Genomic DNA, 27,651 nt, shown 5'->3' on the forward strand with positions numbered 1-27,651 from the left:
TACCACAATATATGCATTCTATGTAGGAGGACATTTGGATTACTTACAATATGAGGCTATTACTGTACATTCTTGCACGTGTATTTTTGTGAACATATGTAAACATTTCTGTTAAGGTATATACATAGAAATGGAATACCTGGGTCATGTGTTATATGAATGCTGAGTATTAGTGGATACAGTCAGCATTCAAAGGTGGTGGAACAGTGTTTACATTCCCACAGCACGGTATCAAGGGCTTCCTTGGTGACTCAGATGGTAAAGCATCTGCTTGCAATGCAGGAGACCAGGCTTCTATCCCTGGGTCAGGAAGATTCCTTGGAGAAGGGAATGGCAACCCACTCCAGTATGCTGCCTGGAGAATCCCATGGACCGAGGAGCCTGGCGGGTTACAGTCCGTGGGGTTGCAAAGAGTCCGACACGACTGAGCGACTTTCACTTCACTTCAGCATAGTATAAGAGTTCTGTTTATTCAATATCCTGACCATACTTGGTAGTATTTTGGGTTTTTCACTTTAATCATTCTGGTGAGTGTATAGTGGTATCACTAATTTGCACTTAGAACATTTGGTCGGTTTTCATAAGGTTATAGTGCTTTTTTCTTATCAATTTGTAGGCTTTCTTTACATATTCTGTATACCAGTGTATTCTCTTTGCAAACATCCCTTCCCACTCTGTGACTTGCCTTTTTTTCCTCTTTTTTAAAAATAATTTTTATTTATTTATTTTATTTTTGGCTGTGCTGGGTCTTCATTGCTGCATGTAGGCTTTCTCTGGTTGCAGCGAGCAGGGACTGCTCTTCATTGCAGTGCGCTGGCTTCTCACTGCAGTGGCTTCTCTTGTTGCAGAGCTCTGGCTCTAAGTACCCAGGCTTTAGTAGTTGCGGTGCTCGGACTTATTTGCTCCCCAGCATGTGGGATCTTCCCAAACCAGGGAGTGAATCCATGTCCTGCATTGACAGGTTGATTCCTAACTACTGGACCACCAGGGAAGTCCCTTTTCCCCTCTTTTAATGGTTCAGGAGACTTCAGCATCAGGCAAAGAAGGACAGGGAGTGATCCCTGAGAGATGGGAGACTCCAGTTTACTCCAGTTTACTGCCTGGAAAGAATTCCCAAGCAAAGCACCCAGTGTGAAAATGTTAGTTGCTCAGTCATGTGTGACTCTTTGCAACCCCATGGACTGTAGCCCGCCAGGCTCCTCTGTCCATGGAATTCTCCAGACAAGAATACTGGAGTGGGTTGCCATTTTCTTCTCCAGGGGATCTTCCTAACCCAGTAATCAAACACGGGTCTCCTGCATTGCAGGAAGATTCTTTATTATCTGAGCCACCAGGGAAGCCCCTTTTAATAGTGGTGTGTGATAAAAACATGTTATTAATTTTAATCTAGTTGCAATTACCAAGATTTTTGCTTTCTGTTTAGTGCTTTTCAGATCCTATTAAAAATTCTTACTGACCAAAGGAAATTAAAGATGCAATGAACTGGTTTATTTTTTCTACAAACTTTAAAAAATGTTTAGGCAAAAAAATTTTAGCCAGCCCTGAAGAATACCAGTGTTTCCTCATGAGTGTATTCTAAAGATGATTGTCCTCTTTCATTCACAAAAGCACCAGCAAAGAATCAAGTCTTACACAGCTCTATTCCAGAATAGTTTTTTTCCTTCCTATCAAGCCCAGCAATTCCATTTAGTATATTTCTTAGCCCATTTGTTTGTAATCCCCCTGTCTTCTGTTTTCAGAGATAACGGAGCCCATTAGAGTTGAAGTTCTCTCACTTTCTGCTCTCCACTGTTATCCCACAAGATAGATCCTCATCTGTATTTATTTCTCTTCTTCATGTGTGAGAGGAAGATGTAGGTTTATCCTACCTTAAAAAAACAAATTTTTTGTTCTCAATCCCTACCACTTACCTTTGTTTCTGTCCTCCTTAAAAGAGAAATGTCTTACACATGTGATAAAATTGCATTGAACTAAATACACCAACACAATGAGTGCATTTAATACTGGTGAAGTCTAAATAGGGTGGATGGATTGTATCAAATTCTGTTTCCTGGTTGTAAGATTGTACTGTATTTATGCAAGGTGTTGCCTTTGGGGGAAACTGAGTGAAGGGTATACTGGATCTCTCAGTAGTATTATTTCTTACAACTATGACCAACCTAGACAGCTATTAAAAAGCAGAGACATTACTTTGCCAACAAAGGTCCGTCTGGTCAAGGCTATGGTTTTTCCAGTGGTCATGTATGGATGTGAGAGTTGGACTGTGAAGAAAGCTGAGCGCCGAAAAACTGATGCTTTTGAACTGTGGTGTTGGAGAACACTCTTGAGAGTCCCTTGGACGGCAAGGAGATCCAACCAGTCCATCGTAAAGGAGATCAGTTCTGGATGTTCATTGGAAGGACTGATGCTGAAGCTGAAACTCCAATACTTTGGCCACCTCATGCGAAGAGCTGACTCATTGGAAAAGACCCTGATGCTGGGAGGGATTGGGGGCAGGAGGAGAAGGGGACGACAGAGGATGAGATGGCTGGATGGCATCACCGACTTGATGGGCACGAGTTTGAGTAAACTCCAGGAGCTGGTAATGGACAGGGAGGCCTGGCGTGCTGCGATTCATGGGGTCGCAAAGAGTCGGACACGACTGAGCGACTGAACTATGAACTATAAGTAAATCTATAATTATCTCAGCATAAAAAGTTAAAAGATTCTTTCTGAAATTTCTATAATTATAATGACTGAATCACAAGCTGGAATCAAGATTGCTGGGGGAAATAACAACCTCAGATATGCAGATGACACCACCCTAATGACAGAAAATGAAGAGGAACTAAAGAGCCTCTTGATGAGGTGAAAGAGGAGACTAAAAAAACTGGTTTAAAACTCAACATTCAAAAAACTAAGATCATGGCATATGATGCCATCATTTCATGGCAAATAAAAGGCGAAAAAGTAAAAGTAGTGACAGATTTTACTTTCTTGGGCTCCAAAATCACTGTTGATGGTAACTGCAGCCATTAAATTAAAAAATGCTTGCTTCTTGAAAGAAAAGCTATGACAAATCTAGACAGTGTATTAAAAAGCAGACATCACTTTGCTAACAAAGGTCTGTGTAGCCAAAGCTGTGGTTTTTCCAGTAGTCATGTAAGGACATGAGAGTTGGACCATAAAGAAGGCTAAGTGCCAAAGAATTGATGCTTTAGAATTGTGGTGCTAGAGAAGATTCTTGAGAGTCACTTGGATAGCAAGGAGATCAAACCAGTCAATCCTGAAGGAATTCAACTCTGAATATTCATTGGAAGGACTGATGTTGAAACTGAAGCTCCAATGCTTTGGCCACCTGATGCAAAAAGCTGACTCACTGGAAAAGACCCTGATGCTGGGAAAGATTGAAGGCAAAAGGAGAAGAGGGCAGCAGAAGATGAGATGGTTAGATGGCATCACTGAACCAATGGACATGAATTTGAGCAAACTTCTGGAGAAGGGGCTTCCCTGGTGGCTCAGAGGTTAAAGCGTCTGCCTGCAATGAGGGAGACCCGGGTTCGATCCCTGGCTTGGGAAGATCCCCTGGAGAAGGAAATGGCAACCCACTCCAGTATTCTTGCCTGGAGAATCCCATGGACGGAGGAGCCTGGTAGGCTACAGTCCATGGGGTCACAAAGAGTCGGACATGACTGAGCGACTTTACTTCTGGAGATGGTAAATGATGGGAAGGTCTGGCGTGCTGCAGTCTGTGGGGTCACAAAGAGTCAGATTCCACTTAGTGACCGAACAAGAACAGCAATTATTTATTGAGTGCTTACTGTATGCTAGGTACTCTACCAAGCAATGTCAGGTGAATACTGTTGTTAATCTCATTTTATACATGATAAAACTGAGGCACAGAGAGGTTAAGTCATTTATACAGGGTTATCCAGCCAATGAGTGGCAGAACTAGCATTCAGAAACCATGGCTTAACCTCAGAGAGAGAGCTCTTATGAACTCTGCTCTATTTCCTTTATTTCCTTGTTTTTCTTGTTCCATACTTAATGGATACTGCTTTGACATTTCATATTTTCACAGGTGTTTGCCATGCATTTTGTTTAGTTACTCTTTTTTTAATTAATTTTTACTGGCATATAGTTGCTTTACATATACACTATTGATACTATATACAAAATAAATAACAAATGATTACATACTGTGTAGCACAAGGAACTCTACTTAATGCTTTACTTGTACCTCTGTCTTTATATGCTGCCTCCTGGTCACATTTCAACCACCGCTTTATAGTTCAGCATTCATCCCAGTCACTCCCCTGAAACTGATTTTGGCCAGATTACCAAGTCTGTTGCTAAAGCTAATGGATTCTTTGTGGTCCTAACCATTCTTTCTGCAGCCTTTGTTGCTGTTCATACATTCACCAGATATTTATTGAGCTCCTATAGTATGCCAGACTCTTGTTTTACAGCAGTGGACAAGGTAGGCAAAATGACTGTAGCTGCAGAAGACGTATGTCTTCACTTGTTATGATTAAGAGGTCAGAAATCTTAAATCACTGCTGACTTGTTTGTGGATGGTCAACAGACCACCTTATTGTTCCATGCTTTTGTTTTTCTGTGGCTGAAACAGGTTATATTTTTATTTTATTTGTGATTTCACAACAATAGTCAGCATGTACTATGTTTAATACCATTTTCACTTTCTTCAGATAGAAATCTGATCACTTCCAAGCAGTAGCCATGAGTATGAATAAATTAAGAGAGCCAAATCCTAAAGTATAGTACCTTTCTGATGTACTTATTAATGATAAATTATGAAAATTAATTGTCTTTGACCAGAAAGTCTTACTTTTTTCTATATAAGAATAGTTGAATTAATTTTATGCCACATTATTTGGAAACACCAGGAAGATCTCTGCAGAATATTCAATAGGTCTCATTCCATATATCCAAATATAAAGCTACTTCAAGGAAAACACTTGACTTATAGAGACGTCGCGGTAGCTGTTTGCATATCACCAGAGCTGAGCTCTTGAGCCCTAGTTGAAGGAAAGGGATCATCTTGTCTCTTTCCACATGTTCATGGTTATTTTCAGTGTTTTTATTCCTTTCCTAATTCAGTAAAGAAGGAAAAAAAATCTCTCCTAGTTTTTCATGTCAAAAAACAGCTCTTGTTTTATTAGCTCAAGTGGGAATGTGTTTTGCTGCTGACTGGAAGCGACTATAATCCTCTTGCTTCCAGCCAGGGTTCCTGTTTCTGTCTGATAGCTGTTTGTTTACAGCAGCAGTTAGCAATTTGCATGGACAGTGCTGTCAAAGTCACTGCCCTCAATGAACCCCAAATGCCTCTTGGAAGAAAGATGACAGATTCAGCCCAGCAACTTGCAAAACTTTAAAAGCGATTCCTTGTCAAACATGTGAAAAACAACTCTTCCCTCTCCATGACTTGAGGGGAAAAAAAAAACGAGAAACTATCTTATGCCAGATGGCGATTCCTTGCTAGTAAAATAGGCCTGGGCTGATTCAGCTTCATTCCTTTATGTTCCATTTGCAAAATCCACAAAGAACACATTTGGGGCCACTTTCCAGAGCTGGCAACAGTCTCTGCTTTTTAAGGAAATCAGATGGGCACACACACACACAAAGCCACAATGGATGAAGGGCTCAGCATCCCCAAGGTCCTGAAATGGGACGCATAGGCCTTAAATTCTCAGTGACCAGTTAGAACCTGGCCCAGACCCAAGAATCATCCCAATTGTTGCCAGATTTGGTGACTTGATTTAATTTGGTTAAAACAAAAACAAATTGGGAAAAGGTTATATTTTCTTGTTGATTAAACCTCTTCTAAAAAAAAAAAAAGGAAAAAATAGAAACTATAAAAACACCCTTTCAGATGATAAATTGACTCCTAAAGTTCAAACTACTTTGGGTCTAAAGGACTCAATCTTTAATTTTCAGTCCAGTACCATTTTTTTGCCATTTACATGTAAGATGTTACAGCTGCTTTCATATATTTAGAGGATTGGACCAGTGTGTATGCATGTTTATGTGTGTGTATGGATGTGTCTTCTCTTTGGCTTTTATTTTTTTTTACATATAGTTGACTTATTATATTAGTTTCAGGTATACAGCATAGTGACTCCATATTTTTATAGATTACACCCCATACAAAGTTATTATAAAATCCTGACTAGATCCCCTGTGCTGAAATAGATGCCTCAGGACATAATGAAGTCCCCTCACTGAAGATGCTGAAGCAATGTCTGGTCAGCTGCTGGCTAGGGATGTTGTGAAGAAGATTAAAATACTAGAATAATAATGGTATTGGGTAGTTTTTAAGGTGTCTTCTGCATCTAAAATTCTATGCATTATGAATTAACTCCCTTGATTTTTTAAATTACCATGATCTGGGATATTTTAATCAAGGTAATACCTGTTGTCCATTTAGTTTTGCCTTACATGCAAGATGATATTGACCACCTTTGTTAATGTTCTATTTTATTTCTTCAGGTGTCTGAGCACACACAATTAAGTTGGATCCTTACCTGCATGGTCAGATTACCTCGATTACAACATTTACACCAGTGGAAGGTAAATGCCAGTGATCTGATTAATAAACAGAAAGAAGTTCAGTGCCCACTGAAGCTATTTTCCCCCTCTGTTAATTTTTGTGTTAGGCTCTGGGAATCCTGAGTTTTCTGGCTTGCTATGCACTAGTGGCTAGCAAGACCAGTATCTTTAACCTCATCGCTTCAGGGTATGAAACAGAAAATAAAAGGTTTCTCCAAGATTCTTTCGAACTGAAAAACTGGTTTAAAATATCCATTATTTGATTTTATCTGTGCCTGGTCAGTCCTGAGTGACTGTTAGATAGACTTGGTAATAACTTTGAATGTGCCACAGTCTAATTAACAAACAGTCACCATTTCTGGATTACTAGACCCTGAGGTTGCCTCCACCAGAATTAACTGGCCATTAAGGCCTGAAGGTTATCATTGTGGGGAGAAGAGACTACATATTTTATTCCACATTTAAACAAATTGAGTCTAAGCAACAGTTCAAACTCACAGAAAAATTAAGTCTGTTCTTTTTCTAAGAAGTTCAACTGAGAAATATAAATTGAGTAATTCATAGTATTCCCATGTAATTTTGCAATTGGATCACACCTGAAGGTACATAGCCCTCCAGGACATCAACACTAGTTTTAGTATCAGGCTTCTTTCTAGCATATTTTCAGGGCCACTGAGTTCCTTAAAAGCTTGTTCAGAAGGCTTCACATACACTACAGAGAGAAGCAGAGCTTTAAACTGGCAGTACTTGAATTAGACATACTGGTGGTGCTGTAGAATCATTACCTGCCAGGAGTTAGAAACAAAATTTGATAATGTTCTTTATCATATGTTGGTTTGCAGCAAGACTTTCCCATTTTATCATAATATGGTAATGCTAAACTGAACACTGAAACACTTTTAAAATAACTGATTTAATAGGAAATGTTCCCACTTTAAAATAGTGTCTAAGGATCTCCTGGTAACATGTTGCCAGTGAATGCATTCTGAATAAGCCTTCCGCTAGTCTGTGATTTCTTACTTGTAGGGAAAATACGGATTTCAAAGCTAGTCTTATCCTAGAGCTTGAAAATGCCTTCGAGCATCATTCTTTCATTAACAAATGCTGATGATGCCTTCCGCTAGTCTCATAGCACGCTAAGTGCTGGAGATATCACAGTCACCAAGATGGATCGATGCAGCACCTTTCGTGAGGCTTGTAGTCTATTTTGGAACAGATTCCCAGGTGGCACCAGTGGTAAAGAACCTGCCTGCCGATGCAGGAGACTTAAGAGATGTGGGTTCGATCCCTGTGTCAGGAAGATCCCCAGGAGGAGAGCATGACAATCCACTGTGGTCTTCTTGCCTGGAGAATCCTGTAGAGAGAAGAGCCTGGCAGGCTACAGTCTATAGTGTTGCATAGAGTTGGACACGACTGATGCGACTTAGCATGCATGCACAGTTAAACAAAAAATCAAAGTATGAAAAGTTTTGAGAGAACAAGGTTCCAGTTCTATGGGAAGATCTAAGAACCCCTAGCTTGGTTTTGACTGGGGCAGTGAGGGGCAAAACAGTGGGGTAGAAGTATAGGATCAGGGCTGCTGAGGTCAGGGTTATTTGAAGGATTGATGAGATAACACAGGTGTGAGGCATCTGGGGCCCATAATAGGCATCCAATAAATATTAGAACTCCCCACATCTCCCCACTTCCTTTGTAGTTTCAAGATCTAGTATTCTAATATAAAAAGACTATAAATCTAATACAGTAGCAATTTTCAAAAGTTGGGTTCTTTTCTCATTTGTTTGTTTCCAAATTAAATTTTTGTTAGAATTACCTGATAATCAGTGCAAACTGGCCTTTACCATGGACATTATAATGAGATGTACTGAAGGAATTGTATGGTCAACTTTCAAATTTCCTATGAACAGCCTATAGCAGTAGTAGTGGGCTTCCCTGGTGGTTCAGTGGTAAAGAATCCTCCTATAATTCCCTGATATTTTCTGACCTTCCCTGTGAAATCTGGAATTTATCTGATTTGGAGTCTAGAAAATCTTGGACCTTTATTTTAATAAAATGGAAAAGAAATAGTGGCAGTGCAGGATCATTTCAAGGTACAGTGGGGAAGCGGATTCACCTTATTCCTGCCTAGGCCTGGAATGTGGAGACAAGCCAGCCGGAAGATGGCCAGATTTGCTAAAAGGAACTGAGTCAGGATGTTGTTACAGGTGGCTTCAGATCACCCTTTGCTTGCTTTTAAGATTTCTTAATTTGGCATTATAATTAGGCTCATGTCAGATTTGTTTCTCTCCTGTCTTCTCACCCTACAGGCAAAGACTGCCAAGGAGAAGCAGAATGGAACCGCGGGGCTGCTCACATACCCGGTGCTCCAGGCAGCTGACATTCTGTTGTACAAGTAAGGAGCAGAGTTCAGCCAGCCCTAAATGCAGTCATGCTGGCAAGAGAGTGTCACTTAGCTCTGAAAGATTTGGTTCGCGGGGAAGGATGGTTACAGCAAGGGGCAGACACATGAATCTATTTGCATATATTCCCCAGTAATAATGCTAAATCAAACCGGTCAATCCTAAACGAAATCAACCCTGAGTAGTCTTTGGAAGGACTGATGCTGAAGCTGAAGCTCCAATACTTTGGCCACCTCATTGGAAAAGATCCTATTGCTGGGAAAGGTTGAGGGCAGGAGGAGAAGGGAACGACAGAGGATAAGATGGTCGGATGGCATCACCAACTCACCAACTCAATGGACATAAATTTGAGCAAATTCTGGGAAATAGCGAAGGACAGAGAAACCTGGCGTTTTGCAGTCCATGGGGTCGCAAAGAGTCAGAGACGACTGACTGACGGAACCACAGCAAATAGAAGTGTGTTTAAATGTGAAACTAATAATTTTAAGAAGTAGCATTTAAATAGCACTTACTATGGGTTGCAAACAGTCATAAGTAACTTACATACATTAACCCATTTAATCCTCACAACAACCTTTAGAATCTGTACCTCATTTTACTGATGTGGAAACCAAAGCACAGAGTGGTTAGTAACTTGCCTGGGGTCAGGTGATAGCAAGGCCTGGACCTAGGATTTGAGTCTATGAAGTTTAGGTACAGAGTCTGTGTTCTTAACCAGTATAGGATATAGCCTTCCCTAGTAATAATTTCACTTCAAGCGTTTTAAATATTGATTTCTCAGATAATCTAGCCTCCCAAGAAATGCTATTCCATAGCACTTGCTGCAGCTATGGAAATGCTCTCTATCTGCTCTAAGACCAGAGCCGCTAGTCACATGTGACTGTTAACACTTGAAATGTTGACAGGAACCGGATTTTAACTTTAATTTAATTTTAGTTGGTTAAAGAGCTGCCTGTGGCTAGTGGCTACTGTATTGGACCTGAGAGCAAGTTTTTCAACATGCTATAAGGTGCCCTCACTTTTCCTGAACCCATAATCTATAATCAGCTACTGCCGCCACTTACAGGTCTCAAGACTCTACAACCTGAGGATGCCAATGCCTTCCACTCTCTGTAGGACTGGCCAGGGCTTCTGACCCCATTCCTCTTCCAGTTCTTCCCTGCTATCCCCACATCACCTCCCTTGACACCTATTTGGCCATTTAGAGATAAAGCCTCCCAGTCAGCAGGCACTCATGGCCAAGCATTGTTAAAGTGAAAGCTTCTGAGGAAAAAGAGAAATTCTATGAGTGTTTTTTTACTCCCTTCCCCTAAAGCCCTGACCCCCATAAAAGTGCCTCTTCTGTGGGAAAACTGGAATTCTTTGCATGTAAATGTGATAATAGCATGGAGATGATAGTGCATGTTCCTTGTGACATGACCCCAGAGCCCTGTGCCATGATGGTGGAAACAGCCAGAAAAATATTTGCTCAGCTTTACATATAAGGAATGTCCATTAGTACATACAAGCTGTCTTCATTTCATTAAATTTAAGTTTGATTCACTTTATGATTATGTGTCTGTTTGCTATTTTAACTTGAATGCTGGGCCCCTGATAGCATTTATTATTTATAATAAGTAACTTTTGACTTATCCTGGGAAATCTAGCACATTTTTCTCCAGGAGCAGCAAATGAAAGTCTAAGAAGGATCTAATAATATAGTTCCCCACTGAAGTAGCATATTTACTTAGAAAGGTTCTACAAAGAACCTTGATTTTGTCACCTGTAAAGATGAGAAAAATCCTTCCTAAAGGATTGTAATGAAATAGTCCCTTGTCTATGCTTGATGGTGATATCTCTGACTATCACAGTCTTATGTCTAGTTCCATTTTCAAGGGCTACTTCTACATAGAACCAAAGGCTGATTTTTCAGTGCCAGGATCTGGAAGCACACAAACATAACAGATTTCTTTAACAGTTCAAGAGCTCTCATGGGAGAGTCCTCTAAACTCAGCGCTATGAAAAAAAGGTGAACTTGGACAAGAATGATTGACCTTTTTGTAATACCATGGAACAGAGAGTGGGAGGGAGCTCTAAAGGGCCTCTTCTCCAAAGCCCATGCTCTACTAATGTGGCCCAGGCAGGCTAAGCAATCTGTCCAAAGCTGTGGAGCCAGACAATGGACAGAGGAGGCTCAGGGTCCTCTGATCATGGTCTCCTGAGGCCAGTGCTCACCCTCCTTAAGGAGCCAGTCATAAGTTATGTTAGGAGGCAAGAGCAGTATGAGATCACATATACCAAAGTGATTGTGAATTTGTTTTCATCAGTTGCCCAAAAATATAATTGGCAGAATGATAAAAATCCTACAGTTTCTTTCATCTGTAAAGTGGGTTAATGGTACATAGCTCAGGGTCTTATTAAATTCTGCGTAAATTGATATCACCTAGTATATACTCAATACAGAGATTTTAAGAGTACAAACAACAATTTAAAAGACTGACATTGGCAAAAGTAGCTCCTTAACATCCTCAAATTTATCATGTCATCTACCTTTCTTTCAACCCAAGTGTGAGGTTGACAATGTCCTCTTTTCTTACATAAAGCAATAGTTATTTCAGATGTAGCAGGTAAACACCAAGAGCTTTCCAATAGCTTCCTGTCTGTCTCACTCTGCCCAGCATCAGCAGGTTCTCACAGTTGGTTAAGACTTAAGGATTAGTAGTTCTTTTCCACCCTCAATTATCCCCCTGTATCCAAAAAAAAAAAAAAAAAACTCATGCTATAAATATTCCTTCTTTAACTCTTCCTGATCTATTTAGTGGTTAGAATATACACTAAGAATGCCATCAGATTCCTTTATTTTTCCTGTTTTCTGAGAGGAAAATTACGGTGGCAGATTTTTGTCTATTCCTGTCAGGATTCTGATATATTAACTTGTTAAACAAAAGTATTTTTCCATAAGACTAGGAACTGGAACTTCCCGGGTGGTCCAGTGGTTAAGTCTCTGTGCTCCCCATTCAGGGGGCCTGGGTTCAATCCCTGGTCAGGGAACTGGTTCCCACATGCCACAACCGAGTTTGCATGCCACAACTAAAAGACCTCGCATGTCACAATGAAGATCGAAGATCTCACCTGACACAACTAAGACCCAGGGTAGCAAAAATAAATAAATAAAATTTTTTTTAATCCCAGGTAATTATCTATATTCAAGAAGATTGTCTCCTACCTTAGCCTAGAAGCTATCTACCTGTATTGCAACAATCAGATCAAAGATGTGGAGCTAGAAACTGCATGCTCCTTTTCTTAAGAGAAACAACCCTATGTTCCTGTCCTGTCTGGTCTCAGGCCAGACATCCTGTTACCAGCCACACATGCTCCAGCTCACAGACTCTGTCCCTTTGGACTTTTTTCTCCTGCCATCTTCCTTTAGACTATTCCCAGGGGTACTGTTGCCACGCTATGCACACCCCCCATTTCCTGGGCATGTGTGTCCTTTGGGGCCACTGCAAAGTGTGCAGACAAGTACAGTAAACTCAGCTCTGCTTACTACAACATTTACTCTGCTGACATACATGTCTCATCTGTCTTACTGTGCTTCCTTCCAAAGTTTAGAAACTCCTAATTGCTTGATAATAAGTACCAGAGGCAGAACTCAACCAGGTCTGATTTTTAGCCTGTACCATTGTTTTCCCTACAACAGAGCTCAAACACTTGGGGTATTTTTTGTTTGAGATATTTCTGAATTTTGAAAACTATGATAACTAGAATGTTTATGAATATATACATTATAAATATAGATAAATACAAAAAACCAAAAATATATACCAAAAAATTCATATTTTTTTCTCATGAGCAAATCTATTTGTGGCCCCTCATAATATGTTGATGTGCAGAGCTATTATAGATTTCAAGTTTCTTTTGTCAAAATCAGCATTAGGATGAGTGGCCCATGATGGGCTAGAGAACAAACATGAGGGAAGGCAGTGGAAGAGGAGCTTTCCAGTTAAGTGTATGAAAGATTTACCTAAATGTTTTGGCAGAACTCGGTAAGAACCCAAGAATGGAGGTTTTGAGACCATCTTAAGCTTGAGAAAGTGAAGTGAAAGTATTAGTTGCTCAGTCATGTTCAACTCTTGTGATGTCATGGGCTGTAGCCCTCCAGGCTCCTCTGTCCATGGGATTTCCCAGGCAAGAATACTGGAGTGGGTTGCTATTTCCTTCTCCATGGGATCTTCCCGACACAGGGATCGAACCTTCATCTCGTGCGTTGGCAGGCAGATTCTTTACCACTGAGCCACCTGGGAAGCCCCAGACAATTCAGTATACTCTCCTAAAAGCAGGGGGAAGGAATCTGTGCATTTTTAAGAACAGAGTGAAATGATCCGATTTATACTTTTAAAAGAGAATTGATTAATATACAAAGGATGAGCTGTAGGGGCTCAGCCAAGGTAGGTAGGCTACTAAGAGGCTCTTTCATTAGTCCATTTAGACCACGAAGGTGGCAGTGAAGATGAAGGGAAGAGACAAATTTAAAAGATGCTAAGATGTAAGATGGATAAGACTTCGTAATGGATTGGATGTGTATGAGAAAAAGGCATCAGGGATGTCCCCAGGTTTCTGACTTAAACAGCAGGGTTGATGATGGTGTTGCCATCCGCTGAGATAGGGAATACTGTAGGAGGACTAGCCAGAAGAATTTACAACTTCACGTGGTGTTTTCTCTTCTCCTGGAAGCTTTAACTCCCTAGAAGTTAAAACCTTCTTTATGTCTCGCATAGTCCTAACACCAGGCCTACCACATCGTAGATCTTCAATAAATAATTGCTAAATTAAGGAGTCGTTACAGTATATCAGACAAGCAACCAGTGGTGGTGATTTCATCCTTTATGAAAGGAAGAGCAGCACCAAAGCCCTATTCCAGCCAGGTTGGTTAAAGGCAGCAGCACTGAAAATGCACAAACACAGCCAAAGAAGTAGGGGGAAAAAAAAGGAACAAATTTCTGTGAGCCGATACATGTGAGCAATGATTATTCATCTGGACACTAATTCTGCCTGTGGGCTGGGGTGGATCCCAAGTGAATGTAGATGCAACAAGGAACTAAGCAAAAGAAACATGGTTTAGTCACCAAAGAAGATCAGACGCATTGCTGTGTGACAGAAGTTATAACAATCAAAATTATGAAAGACTTTTGTTTTATGTTGTGTCTAAGAAAGTACAGTCAGGGTAAGGAAAAAAAAGAAAATGGGGGAAAAGAGAAGACATTAATATGGAGATCATTATGTAGGGTATAAATTTTAAAAGAACAGCACTAAATTATTTGAAGTGAAAGGAAGACTGTGAGGAGAGAGGTTGAAAATGTGAAGAGAATAAGCCCCATAAGTGAGCAGAATCAAAGACAGGCTGAATTAATGTAAAGTGTAAACTCAATGGATGCGAAGGAAGGGCCAAGATAAATTATAGGAGGTGAAAGGAGCAGCAGGAGCAGAGGGAGGAAAGACTAGAAACAAACAAACTAAAATCAGATGAAAAAGCCAAGTGGAGCAATCAGTCCAGGTGAAAAAAATTTAAAAAAATTTTAATCCCTTTTTGTAAAAGCAAAACCTCTCAGGATTGTTAGCAAAGAGGCAAGGATCCGACAGAAGGCAAAGACTTGTGCAGAGTCATTATGAAAACTAAATGTGTTTTCTGTTTAGTTTGGTTGCTTTGTGAATCTGGAACCATTTTGACATGTGGAAATATTCATTTTGATGTGCTTAAAGTGTATTGATTATGGTAATTGTTTTTTCTGTGTTATTTGCAGTCCATTGTAATTTCCTATGGGCTACTGTAATTGCTTTTTAACCTACCCTGTTGGCTAATTTGGTTTGGGGCAGTCAAGATGACCTCTGCATGTCAGCCTTACTATAATTACAAGACAGGAGTGCAAAGTCCAGTCACAGAAGAGAAATTTAGGAAGGTGTGGTGAGTACATGTACACCTCAGATGGAGGCATGTACAGGGTTGTGGATACTGCGGGAAACTTAAAAAGGAAGAATTTTGTTTTCATTTCTCATCAAGTCAGTAACTTTCTGCTCCAGGCTGTGTGAGAGGAGATCACTGGACATGATTTTGTGGAATTTCCTAAATAAATCTACTGACCTTCGAAGAAGAGAAATGACTTCCTGACCCTTTGTCATGGTCCCTGGATTTTCCCTTTCCCTTCATTATCCTGTCCCTATTTTCCTTAAGTTAAAAGACTCCTCAGAAGTCCTATATCATACCATTTATTTTTGGGGATTACCTATTCAGATATATGAACTGCCAGTTTGTAATATGTTTTCTACCCAAGTCAGGATTGCTGCCCAGGTCTGTGGCTATCTCTGGGATTCTATGTTGATATTTATGTTTGTGCTATGAGTCTGCTATCAAAAAGGAAAACAGTCCTGGTTTGAAAAGATTCACAATGTACCACACATCAAGGTCCCAATATTATCATTCTTGTATCATTTTGTCCTTCATGCTGTCAGATATTAATAAGTTTACATTATACTAATGGCCCATGTATATTGAGCTCTTACTATTAAGGACTATGCTTGGTTAGCTTATCTAATCTTTGAAAAAACAGTAAGAGGTCAGCACCATTATGATCCTCATTTTATAGAGGAAATGGAGGCTTTAGAACAGTGAGAAACTTGGCTATGGTAACTCAATAGTAGCTAGTGGAGCTATGATTTTAACTCATTCTGATCATGAGTGGATTTTATTATAATTTTCTCTTGGTTTAAACCTATATAGACTATAGTTACTTCCTCCTGAGATCATTCATTTATTGAATAAATATTTATTGAGCTCCTTCTACCAAGCAACTCTACTAGGTGTTGGAAATAGATTGAAAAGCAAGACAAGGTCTCAAAAAGCTTATTTGCTAGCAGGAGAGAAAGCAAGATACAATTAAATAAGCAAACAAATGGAGTAAAATTATTAGACTAGGATTAACACTATAAAGAAAATAAATAAGATATTGTGAAAAAAGAATAACAGGGAAGCTAACTTTGGAAAGTGGAGTTAGGGAAGGCTTCTCCAAAGAGGTGATATTTAAGCTTAGACCTGAAATCAAGGCACCAGTAAGAGTTAAGAGAAGAACATTCTAGTAGAATACAAGAGCAATACATTCAACAGATCCAGCTCCCTGCCTTAAATATTTGAATTATAAACTTTCCAGGATTCATCATCTTGTTTTCTGTCTTTGTAGAGTTCAGTAGCAGGAGAGTCAAGTCTCTCACAAATTCATTTCAATGTTCTGATATAATTTAAGCATTCTGTATTCAATCAGGAAAAAGTGAGAAATCACTTCTACTATTTCTATGCTTTTTAACATATTGGTACATTTCCCCCAGGTGGTGCTAGTAGTAAAGAATCCACCTGCCAGTGCAGGAGACACAGAGATGCAGGTTCAGTCCCTGGTTCAGGAAGATCCCCTGGAGAAGGAAATGGTGACCTGCTCCAATATTCTTGCCTGGAAAAATGCTGTGGACAAGAGGAGTCTGGTGGGCTACAGTTCATGGGGTCACAAAGAGTTGGACACGACTGAGCACATGCACACAGACACAGACACAGACACACACACACACACACACACACACACATGCCATTTCCTCCAAACCAGATTTTGCAGCTAACATTCCTTGTTTGCACACTATATACTAGGCACCAACTATGAGCTTTGCATGCATTATTTTACTCATTCCTCAAGCAACTCTGTGAGTAGGAACTATTATTAGTCAGCTTTAAAAATTAAAAAGAGGGATTTAGTTTAAACAACTCACCCAGGAACACCCAGTTGGTGAGTGTCAGAGCAAGAACTTGACCCCAGCCTAACACCAGAGCACCCACACTAACCACTATGGCCTCTTCTTTATCTGAATGCACATTATATATATTTTCCAAAAAGTTTGCATCCTGAGTGGGGTTTTTTTTTTGTCTTATGTTTTTCGACATCGTTAAATATTTTATGTTTTTAATGATTTTAATGTTTTCTTTGTTTTGGGCGTTTTGCTCTATAGAGAGATTGTGTTTTCTTTGCTTTTGTCTATTCCAGTGATTTTGGAAGGTGTGCTTTCTGGTTTTAATTCTAGTAGTGATCATCTTTAAACAAAGACCACCCAAATGAGAACAAATAGGTTTTCAGAGCTTGCCACAGCAAGAGACTCAGCCACCATCACTTGTGTTCTGCAGGCAGGTGGGGGAGTAGAGAGGCTTTATAGGAAAGGAGGTCTTCAGGGATGCTCTGTTTAGAGATTGTTGCCATGGGGAACCTGGAGGCTAACTAGAAATGGGGCATCTTATGTGATTGGTTTGGAAAATATATTTGACTTTCTCTGGTTGGTCCTAAGTTGGACAAAGAATTGGGATGTTGGCAGTTATTAACCCAGTCTTGACCATGCTGGGTCCGTTCCTGCAGAGACTGGTTTCTCTTCCTTGGTTGGTTGCTCCAGAGGTTTTGGGTCAGAGATTTTTGGTCATAGAATGTCTGACCATTGTCCATCTGTATACCAGTTTGTCTCTTTTCGAAAATATATTTTTGACTCTTTCATTAATCTCTTCAAGTAAAAAATGTTGTGATATTGTGTGGTTAAGATGGGCTATTCATTACACTTGCAGATCCTGAGTCTATACTCACACTTGCTTTTGATTTTGTAAACTAACCTGGGATTTTCAATTGACTGTTGTTACATAAATGACTTGATTTCAAACTACATCATTTTCTATTTCAAATTGTAACCAAAATTTAGACTTTATGTTCTTAGTCTTTTTTAGCTAGTCCTTATACCTCAGCATCTCCATTTCTGAGTTCTTTAGTCCATAGATTTACTTCAAATTTTTTTCCAGTCCTTTACAGTTTTTTTTCTACTCTGAGAATTTCTTTCTGTTCAGCTTACCTCATCTGTAAAATTGATTTACATACAATAAGAATGCATTAAAAGTGCTTAGCAAAGTGTGCAGCATATAGGAGGTGTTCAATAGTTATCAGTTATTTTATCATCATCATCATCATCATTATTATTGTGAAAGTGTTAAATGCTGAGCTGTGTCCAACTCTTTGCAACTCCATGGACTGTAGCCCACTAAGCTCCTCTGCCTATGGGATTTTCCAGGCAAGAATACTGGAGTGAGTAGCCATTCCCTTCTCCAGGGGATCTTCCTGAACCAGGGATTGAACCTGGCTCTCTTGCATTGCAGGCAGATTCTTTACCATCTGAGCCACGAGGGAAGCCCAATTATTAGTATGAAAGTGAAGCTGCTCAGTCATGTCCAACTCTTTGCGACCCCATGGACTGTAGCCTACCATGTTGCTCTGTCCATGGGATTTTCCAGGCAAGAGTACTGGAATGTGTTGCCATTTCTTTCTCCAGGGGATCTTCCTGACCCAGGGCTCAAACCCGGGTCTCCCACATTGTAGGCAGATGCTTTACCATCTGAGCCATCAGGGAAGTCCTCAATTATTATTTGTATAGTTCACATATAAAACACAGCTTGGCTAGGCTTTTAATACTTTTTTCTCACAACCCTATAAACATGGTTTCAATGTTGTATTATCAACCTTATTTCTCTTATTTCTGTCTTTATTTCTAACTATTGGCTTATAGGATTTTTCTTTAAGTTTGTAATTTAACATTTTTTCTGGATTGTGTTTTGGTGTGATTCTCGAGGATTTTTTTTCCTTTTTTTTTTTTTTTTTTTTGCTGCACCAGGCATGTGGGATCTTCTTTGACCAGGGATCAAACCCATGCCTGCTGCATTGGGATTGTGGAGTCTTAACCACTGGACCACCAGGGAAGTCCCAGGTTTTTTTTTTTTTTTAATAATTGAAACTTGCTGTGTTCCTTCAGTAAGTATACTCACTTTTGTTTGCTTACTTTTTTGTTCTTAATTCATTAATCTCTCCTTCTGTTTTAGGTCATTTCTTCTGTTCACATGGTCCTGATGTCTTTCTGAGGAGGACCATGTTGTAGGTCAGAGGATGGCCCTCCAGCCTGTCATTTGCGCATCATGCTTCTCTCTTTCTCCTCTTGCTCTGAGTTCTCGAAGAGTTTCAAGTTTCTCTTCCGGGTCACTGATACATCCCGTCCTTAGGATTCTGCTCCTACTGCTCCCAGTTCTTCTATTATCTGTTTGGTTTCCGTCATCATCTTACTTTCTCTTCCTTTCATGGTTTTCTGTCACCACACCTATGTTTGTTTTTCTTCTATTGTGATTTCTCACTCATGTGTAATAACAGCCATGCCCTTTTGAATCCTATTGAGGTTACCCAGCAGTTTTCTTTAAAAAAACAAAAAAAAGCAAAACAAAACCACAGTTGTTTCTTGTAAAAGTTCATTTTCAAAAGTTTGACCTTGCTCAGGGTCTGAAGGGTAAATAAAGTTCCCTTTGCGTCATTCTATGATATTTTTCATAGGCCTTGTTCTGGGGTCTTTCACTTGTTTGTTTGATCAGCTGATTTCTTTCTTTTTGGGGAGGGGGCTGAACTGGGTCTTTGTGGCTGCACAGGCTTTTCTCTCGTTGTAGGGAGTGGAGGCTACTGTCTAGTTCTCTAGTTGTGGTGTGCGGCCTTAGTTGCCCTTCAGCATGTGGGATCTGCCCTGGTCAGGGATTGAACCCATGTCCCCTGCATTGGCAGGCAGATTCTTAACCACTGGGCAACCAGGGAAGTCCTCATAGATTTGTTTTTATGTGTTGGATTTTTAAAATCCATATCAGAACAAGAAAACTGTATTCAAATAGTGTTTGCCAGCAGACAAAAATCTATGAAGACCCTTGTGTCTGCCATCTGTCTACCGGGATGCTAGTTGAGTTCCCTGCTTAGAATTCAGCAGGAGGGCAGAATCGTGTGCTGTGCCCCAGCCAGTTGCTTGTGTTGCTCAACTAGGTTAGTATTTGTGCCTTAGATAGATTTTTCTCCTATTGCCTGCCTGGCTCTTTCATTCTCTGAGCAAATGTATTACATGAAAAAGAACAGTCATCAGGATACCTGCTCCCAGGTTTCATCCTGCTTCTGTCTCTCACCTTCAGCACTTTACTTTTTATTCATTCACACAGAAGCCTGTTGGTTTGGTACTATCTCATTTGTTTATTTTTGCTCTTGCTGTCTTTCCCAATGAAGTCAGATACAAAATAAATTTCCCTAGAACCAATGTCAAGGAGATCACCACCTATGTTTTCTTCTGGGAACTTTATGGTTCCAGGCTGTACATTCAAGGTTTTAATCCATTTTCAGTTAATTTTTGAATATGATATAAGATACCAGTCCAGTTTGATTCTTTTACATGTAGTTGTCCATTTTCCCCAACACCATTTATTGAAGAGAATGTTTTTTCTCGATTGTATATTCTTGCCTCCTTTGTCATAGATTAATTGACTGTACATGCACTTGTTTATTTCTGGACTCTATTCTGTTCCATTGATCTGTGTGTCTGTTTTTGTGCCAGTACAATATTGTTTTGATTGCTGTAACTTTGTAATATAGCTTTAAATCAGGGATAAAGTAGCTAGTCTTTATGCTGGTCAAAACTGCCTTCACTTCCTCATACTCTAGACAATTTTTTCAAATAAACCAGTAGCCTGTGGACAGTAATACACAAGGAAAATCATCTCTTCCAGTTTTCCAGGGACCACTAATTAACCACGAAGCTAGTAGATTCTCTCTGTAACAAAGTACCATAGTTTTCTAGCAGTTTTTCTTTTCTGTGGCTGTTTTGAAAAGTTATTATTTTTCCACTCATATGTACAATTGTCATTTAAATATTCAAGTGTACTCTAAGGCTGATGCTTCCACAGGCAGAATATTAAACATCCTTGATCAAGAAACTACAACACTGTTATTAACTGTATTATCAAATGTCAACTCCTAGACCAACACTACGTACTTAAAATCACCTGTCTCCTTCCTTAGTGATATTTTAGTATAATGTTTTCCCCATCAAGACTTCTCTATAATGGTTCATCTTCCTTTGTTTGATATACCTCCTCATGTTCCAACACAGCAAGCTTTATATATGGGATTAAAATCATTATAAACTATGTCTTTATATGTTGATAATTTTCATCTTACAGCTCTCTTTTTTTTTTTGGCTACACCACGGAACTTGTGGGATCTTAGTTCCCCCACCAGGGATCAAACCTGCACCTCCTGCATTGGAAGGGCAGAGTTTTAACCACTGTACTGCCAGGGAAAGTCCCATTTTCATTTTCATTTTTTAATAAAACAAAATATTGCAGGGACTTCCCTGGTGGTCCAATGGTTGGGAATCTGCCCTCTCAATGCAGGGGGCCCAGGTTCGATCCCTGGTCTGGGAACTAGATCTCCCATGCCACATACAACCAAGAGTTCACATGTCACACTAAAAAAAAAAAAAAAAAAAGGATCCTGCATGCTGCAGCAAAGATCAAAGATCCCGCATGCTGTAACTAAAATATCATGCAATCAAAATCAAATAAATTATTTTTTTTAAATAAATAAAAATAAAATATTGCAGATAAAATCAAGATCTCCTTTGTTCTTTTCCCCAGACCCATTCTCTTTCCTTCTTTAGAAGCAGCTATGATTATGAATCTTTGGAGAAGCTTCCAGCATGTTTTTATATTTATATATGCATCTATAAACAATATGTAATATTGTCATATGTACTTTTAAGATAAATGTCAGCATACTCTACACATCTTCTGCGATGCTTTTTTCACTCAACATTGTTTTTGAGATCCGTTTACATTGTACTAATAGATTTTGTTCAAGTTCCCTTAGCATATTGATTGTTCTATGATTGCAATTTACATAAAACAGACAATATTCCAAAAAAAGACTTTGAGTCATTCCCTGTGTGACAGGGAGGGAATTGCCATCTGTGATTTGAAGAGTGGGGTGGAGTGTCTTTCCAGTGTGAGTGCAAGTGCTGAAGTAAAAAGCATCTGGTCAAAGCTAGGATAATATGTGCTGACTGGGTGAGGGGAAGAGGAGCGGTCTAAAATACAATTATGCTTGGAGCATATGCTCTTTAGGATACCATTCCTCTCTCCCAGCAAGATCCTGTCATGCTGGTGCTGAAGGCTGTATTCTTCTGCTATGGAAGACACAGAACTAGGGTAGACAAACATCTCCTTGGCATCTGTCTGATACACAGATAAAGACTTGGGTCTCAACATTCCCTCTATAGCTGGTGAGCATTTGTTGAACACCACCAGTGACATAGGCACAGGAAATGCAGCTGCTTGCAATATCATTTCATTATAAGCAGGAGCCTTGCTGAGTTCTTCTGTCTGTCTTTTATTAAAGGTCCACACACGTTCCTGTTGGGGAGGATCAAGTCCAGCACATGGAGCTAGTTCAGGATCTAGCACAGAGTTTTAACAAGAAGTATGGGGAGTTCTTCCCAGTACCCAAGTCCATTCTGAGTAAGTAGCAAATATGAGATTGTCAAATCAGGTTGCATTTTGAAGAGAGAGGATTGGATATGGAGTAAGAGATTTGGAACTTTCTTAGGACTATATTTGGCTTTGTCATGAACAGGCGTCAAGATTTGTAATGAGAATCCCATGTTTTTCTGTAATGGAGGACTAGTAGGCCTCATTGGATTATTGAATAAAATAACCAAGGAAGTTTGAAAAATATGAGAGGGACTAGAAACTACAAATAATAATTTTCATTATAAAATAGCATATATATATACATGGTGTGTGTGTGTGTGTGTGTGTGTGTGTGTGTGTGTGTACTCAGTCATGTCTGATTCTTTTGCAACCCCATGGATTATAGCCCACTAGGCTCTTCTGTCCATGGGATTTTCCAGGCAAGAATACTTCAGTGAGTTGCTATTTCCTTCTCCAGGGGATCTTCCCAGCCCAGGGATTGAAACTGTGTCTCTTGTATCTCCTGCATTGGTGGGTGGATTCTTTACCACTGGCACCACTTGGGAAGAAATATATATATATGTGTATATATATACATATATATACACACACACACACATACATATATATGTATTTATAAACACATCCTATTTGGTAGAGCAGGTATCTTTCCCTATCTTGTGGATGAGGAAACTGAGGTTTGGCAAGGCTGGCTTTGTGCCCAAGTCATGTTTCTAGCTGGTTGCAAAGCTGGACCCTACACCAAGCTCTTCTTGTTCCAAAGCCAGCTGACCTTGCCTTCTCTGTTCACAGTAGAACAAAAGTACTAAGAGTAAGACCACTGGATCATAATCTAGATAAACCAAGAGGGCACTGATAATCCTCATACTTTGCCTTCTTATGCACAACATGCAACTAAGATGGAGTATACAGTTCTACCTACTGAGTCCAAAACCTCACCTGCGGCTTGCAAAGCTACATTAGTCTGGAATCTTATTGAGGAAAGAAGCTGTAAATCTCTATCAATATTTTGGTAGCAGTGTTAACTTATGGCAGGATCAGAGATCGCTGAACCTAAACTCTGCCCATCTTTATTAAGCTGACAGCATTTTAAAGAATATAACAAGTGCCTAGTATCAATTTAGAAGCAGAAGGTGGATATAAATTCCTAAGTTATTCCAACAGTTCATACAAATATATTTAGGGTCCCCCCCCATGCATTGAAATCAACCTTCTTTTAGCAATAAGGACTATTCTCTTGCTTTGGTCAATTTTATTTTACCTATATAAACTTTATATGTTTCTGTAATAGCCATAAATTAGGCAATTATTAATAATACTGGTTTTATAAAGCACAGCATAACATTTTTATTCTATCAGAGCAATAAAGTCACTTTTCTCACTCTCATGCGTGTGTGCGTGCATGTGTGTTTGGGTGTGTGTTGGTAATTTTAGGTAATAATTACCTAATTAATGGTAAAAAATGGAAAGATGCCATAGGTTGTGAAAACTGGCATGGAGGTAGGAAGGGGAGTAGTTGTCGGCAGGGGGTGATTAGCCAATAGGGAAGAGCAAAGAGGAAAGAAACAGAATACTCTTTAAACTATGCATGGCACAACAGTATAGTTGATACAAATTCACTTGTATAAAATTATATGTTTTTATGTGTATATATGCATTAAAAGCTACATGAAAATATGATCAAAATATTAACATTTTATTACATATAGTACACATTTACTTTCATGCTTGCTCAAATTGCTTGAATTTTTTACAATGAATGTTTATTTATTTAATCAGATAAAAATAATGAAGTTATTTGATGTTCTCACTGCTTTTTAAGATCTAGACACTGACATTCCTATTGGTGTTTTGTTATTTTGTTTACATCTCCCCCCCGCCCCCACCCCAACCCGGGACGTGTGTTGGTGTTTCTACCTAGCATCAATGAAGAAGGTAAAGTCCCTGCGTGATCCCTCTGCCAAAATGTCAAAATCAGACCCCGATAAACTGGCCACTGTCAGAATAACCGACAGCCCGGAGGAGATAGTGCAGAAGTTCCGCAAGGCTATGACGGACTTCACCTCGGAGGTCACCTACGAGCCCGCCAGCCGAGGGGGCGTGTCCAACCTGGTGGCCATTCACGCAGCGGTGACCGGGCTCCCCGTGGAGGAGGTGGTCCGCCGCAGTGCTGGGATGGACACTGCTCGTTACAAGCTGGTGGTGGCAGATGCTGTGATTGAGAAATTTGCTCCAATTAAGAGTGAGATTGAAAAACTGAAGATGAACAAGGACCACTTAGAGAAAGTTTTGCAAGTTGGGTCGGCAAAAGCCAAAGAGTTAGCATATCCCGTGTGCCAGGAGGTGATGAAATTGGTGGGCTTTCTATAAGAAGTTTCAGTGAGTCCCCAAAAGACTTTTCTATCTTGTGGTCTGTGCACTCCGATAAAAGCAGCTTTTCTCACAAGCAAACAATTAGAGTTTAGGGACACATAATTTGGTACATCTGATCATTGGTTTCATTTGATGAATAATGATTTGTAGGTTTCAAATGAAGCAGTGTTCCGAATCCCAAATTCTCTAGCAAAAAAAAAAAAAAAAAAAGCCCAGAAGGCATAACTATCTGAATCCTCAATTATTTGATGCATGCTCATTGCCTTAATTTATTCACACAAATGTGATTGAGGTAAGTAGTAGTTAATTTGGCCAATGAGTGTTTCATTTTTTTGCCTCTCTCTGGAGTCCTTACCATCACAGGTGCTCCCTTTATCTATCCCAACCTTTTTAAAAAGTAATGTGTAGAAGTCTTAGACTTATAATCCTTGGAATGCCATTTGGACCAATTTGTGTTCAGATCTCATATCAGAGCTCATAAAAATAAGTCATTTGTCACTGAGATGATCCCTGCTTTATTGTATTTAATCTGCTTATTTCCCAAGAGACCATACTGATTTTTTTTCTAGAAAGTATTATTATTATATTTTTTATTCAGAGATACATGATATAACCTTCTGAGAAGGTTGAACTATTTCAACTTGATTTATTTATTGTACTAAAGCCCAGGTCCATGGATTATGTTCTTAATATGTATTGCCTTGCATTTGTCCCTCAGTTTAATGTCATCAACCCATCATGAAATCTATAGGAGAGGAACTGCCATTTTATATCTGAGGAACATGAGGCTCAGAGAGTGCTGTTAGCTTGTACAGTATCTCTCCATGTGTAAGAAGCAAATCCAAGATCAAAACCTTTACTCCTTATTCCTAAGTAGTGCTTTTTACATCAGCACATAGAGAGGCAGCATGTTTGAGACCGCAAGCATTCTTATTTTGAAGGTGAGTACTAGAAATATAGGACTCCCCAGGTGGCCCAGTGGTAAAGAACCCTCTTGCCTAGGAAATCCCATGGACAAAGGGGCATGGTGGGCTACAGTCGTTGGGGTCAAAAAAGAGCTGGACACAACTTAGCAAATAAACAACAACAACTGGAAATATAAGACCTGAACTACTGATACTGTTTATATCAGCAAATCAACTAATAGCTGCTAGATGTAAATCTGGACTCAGCCAAACTTGATCACATTTGCTACTCAGAATCCCCAAGGCAGGTCCCTAGTTTTGGCTCCTTATGCTTACCTTAGAAACATTTCAAAGTAATTCTGCCTGACTGCAAGAGTGGTTGGCCTGAGAATACCCTGGCAGTCCAGTGGTTGACTCCAAGCTTTCACTGCAGGGGTCACGGTTTCGATCCCTGGTTGGGGAACTAAGATCCCACGTGCTATGTGGCACAATCAAAAAAAAAAGTAGTTGGCCCGATGAGTTGGATTTCCCCATTGAGTGGAAGCTTCTCATCTCACATCTGCTTCAGTCTAAGTAGTAGCAAGTCGCTCTAAAACCTAGCTTCTCTGCACTTCCCTTTCCCACATCTGAAAATGGAAATGATAATTGTGCTTCACCACACCAGGGCCTGATTGATTTTGTAACAGAAATTGCTTATAAGTTTTTTATCAGTGAGTACCATGTTCACCATTTACACATGAGAGATGAGCATGCTGGGCAAAGAATTTTTACTCGCATTTCTTAAAGAGAAGGAAATAGAGTGGTCCTTTTATCAGAGTAGATGTTAATACACCTAACACTGCCTCCCAGAATCTGAATTAAAAGATCCTTTTTGCATCTTTTCTTGAAAAGGGGTGTCTAGAGTCTTAGAGCCTCCTGGCATATTTATCCAAGGCTCTTTTTTTTTGCCTTTAAAAGAAATCCTAGTATGAATCCTGAAAAATGACTAAATTAAAGGTGGATCTGTCAGACTGTCTGTGTTTTTTTTTTAACCACCTTAACACACCTTTTATCCAAAGAACTAAAGGCACCATGGAAAGAATCTCAGAGAAGAAAAACTAGAAGACTTGTGGTAACTTCTAAGGAGGAAATCCCTGTGCAGATGAGGTTAGGCTCAGGATAATCCTGTTGTTATTCTTTGAAAGTGACCTGAGGACTCATCACATCTAATATCTAAATCCATAATGATTGAGAGAGGTGACCCCTTGATTTCAGTAAGTTGATAAAGGAGCCAAGGCTAGAACCTGGACTTATTTTCACATCCCTTCCACTTAGCATTTATAGGCTTCCACATAGTCTTTTTATCAAGATGAAAAATTAGAGCGAAATTCAACTTGTGGCTTCTCTCAGAAGGTGATTTTAATTGTTTTTCCTGTATGTTTTGTGGAGAGTTGAAATGATGAAAAATATTTAGATGATGGTGATAATGTTCAGGTAACTTAGTGCTCTGTAGCTGTGCCCCCTGACAAGCCCTACTTCCAATCCATGTTGAGGGACTATCATTCAGAATACAGTGGATGTATCTTGCCTTTTGTAGGTGCCTGGTAAACATCTATCCAAATAATGTCAGAACATGGGCTAGAGAGTCTTAATGAAGTATGGATTTTTTTTCAGAAACCTTCTTGATGCAGACCATAAAAGTGCTAATCATAAAACAATGACTAATACTTGAGTCCTCACTCTATATCAGGCACTGTTACTCAACATCTTATAACAGTATGTTTCCAAATGTGGTCCCTGATCCAACAACATGAGCATCACTTGGGAACCCATTGATTCTCTGGCTCTACCCCAAATCTACTGAGGCAAAACTTTGAGGATGACCCCAGCAATCCATTTTAACAGCCTTCCAGGGAATTCTGATGTATGCTAGAATTAAAGAACAACTACTTTTATATGAATTCTCTCATTTAGCTCTCATAGCCCAATAAAATGAAATTATTGTCAATCTCACATTATTAAGGATGTAACCGAGGCATAGGAGGTTGAGTAATTTGCCTAAGAGAGT

At 39.6% G+C, this 27,651-nt stretch overlaps 1 protein-coding gene across 2 annotated transcripts in view; it reads left to right on the forward strand.

Annotated features, from left to right (window-relative positions):
• The window catches only part of WARS2 (tryptophanyl tRNA synthetase 2, mitochondrial), a 97,988-nt gene extending 71,376 nt beyond the window's left edge, over positions 1–26,612 (forward strand). The window contains exons 3-6 of one of the 2 annotated variants that reach the window (XM_061121031.1): positions 6,490–6,570; positions 8,856–8,941; positions 22,235–22,353; positions 24,173–26,612. In XM_061121031.1, coding sequence (XP_060977014.1) covers positions 6,490–6,570; positions 8,856–8,941; positions 22,235–22,353; positions 24,173–24,696 — 810 coding nt within the window. In that variant the 3' untranslated portion in view covers positions 24,697–26,612. The remainder of the gene's footprint in view (positions 1–6,489; positions 6,571–8,855; positions 8,942–22,234; positions 22,354–24,172) is intronic. The other variant, XM_061121032.1, reaches the window with a different exon arrangement.
• Positions 26,613–27,651: the final 1,039 nt, after the last annotated feature.

This window comes from Dama dama, chromosome 20 (assembly GCF_033118175.1).
Source record: "Dama dama isolate Ldn47 chromosome 20, ASM3311817v1, whole genome shotgun sequence".
Classification (NCBI taxonomy): Eukaryota; Metazoa; Chordata; class Mammalia; order Artiodactyla; family Cervidae; genus Dama; species Dama dama.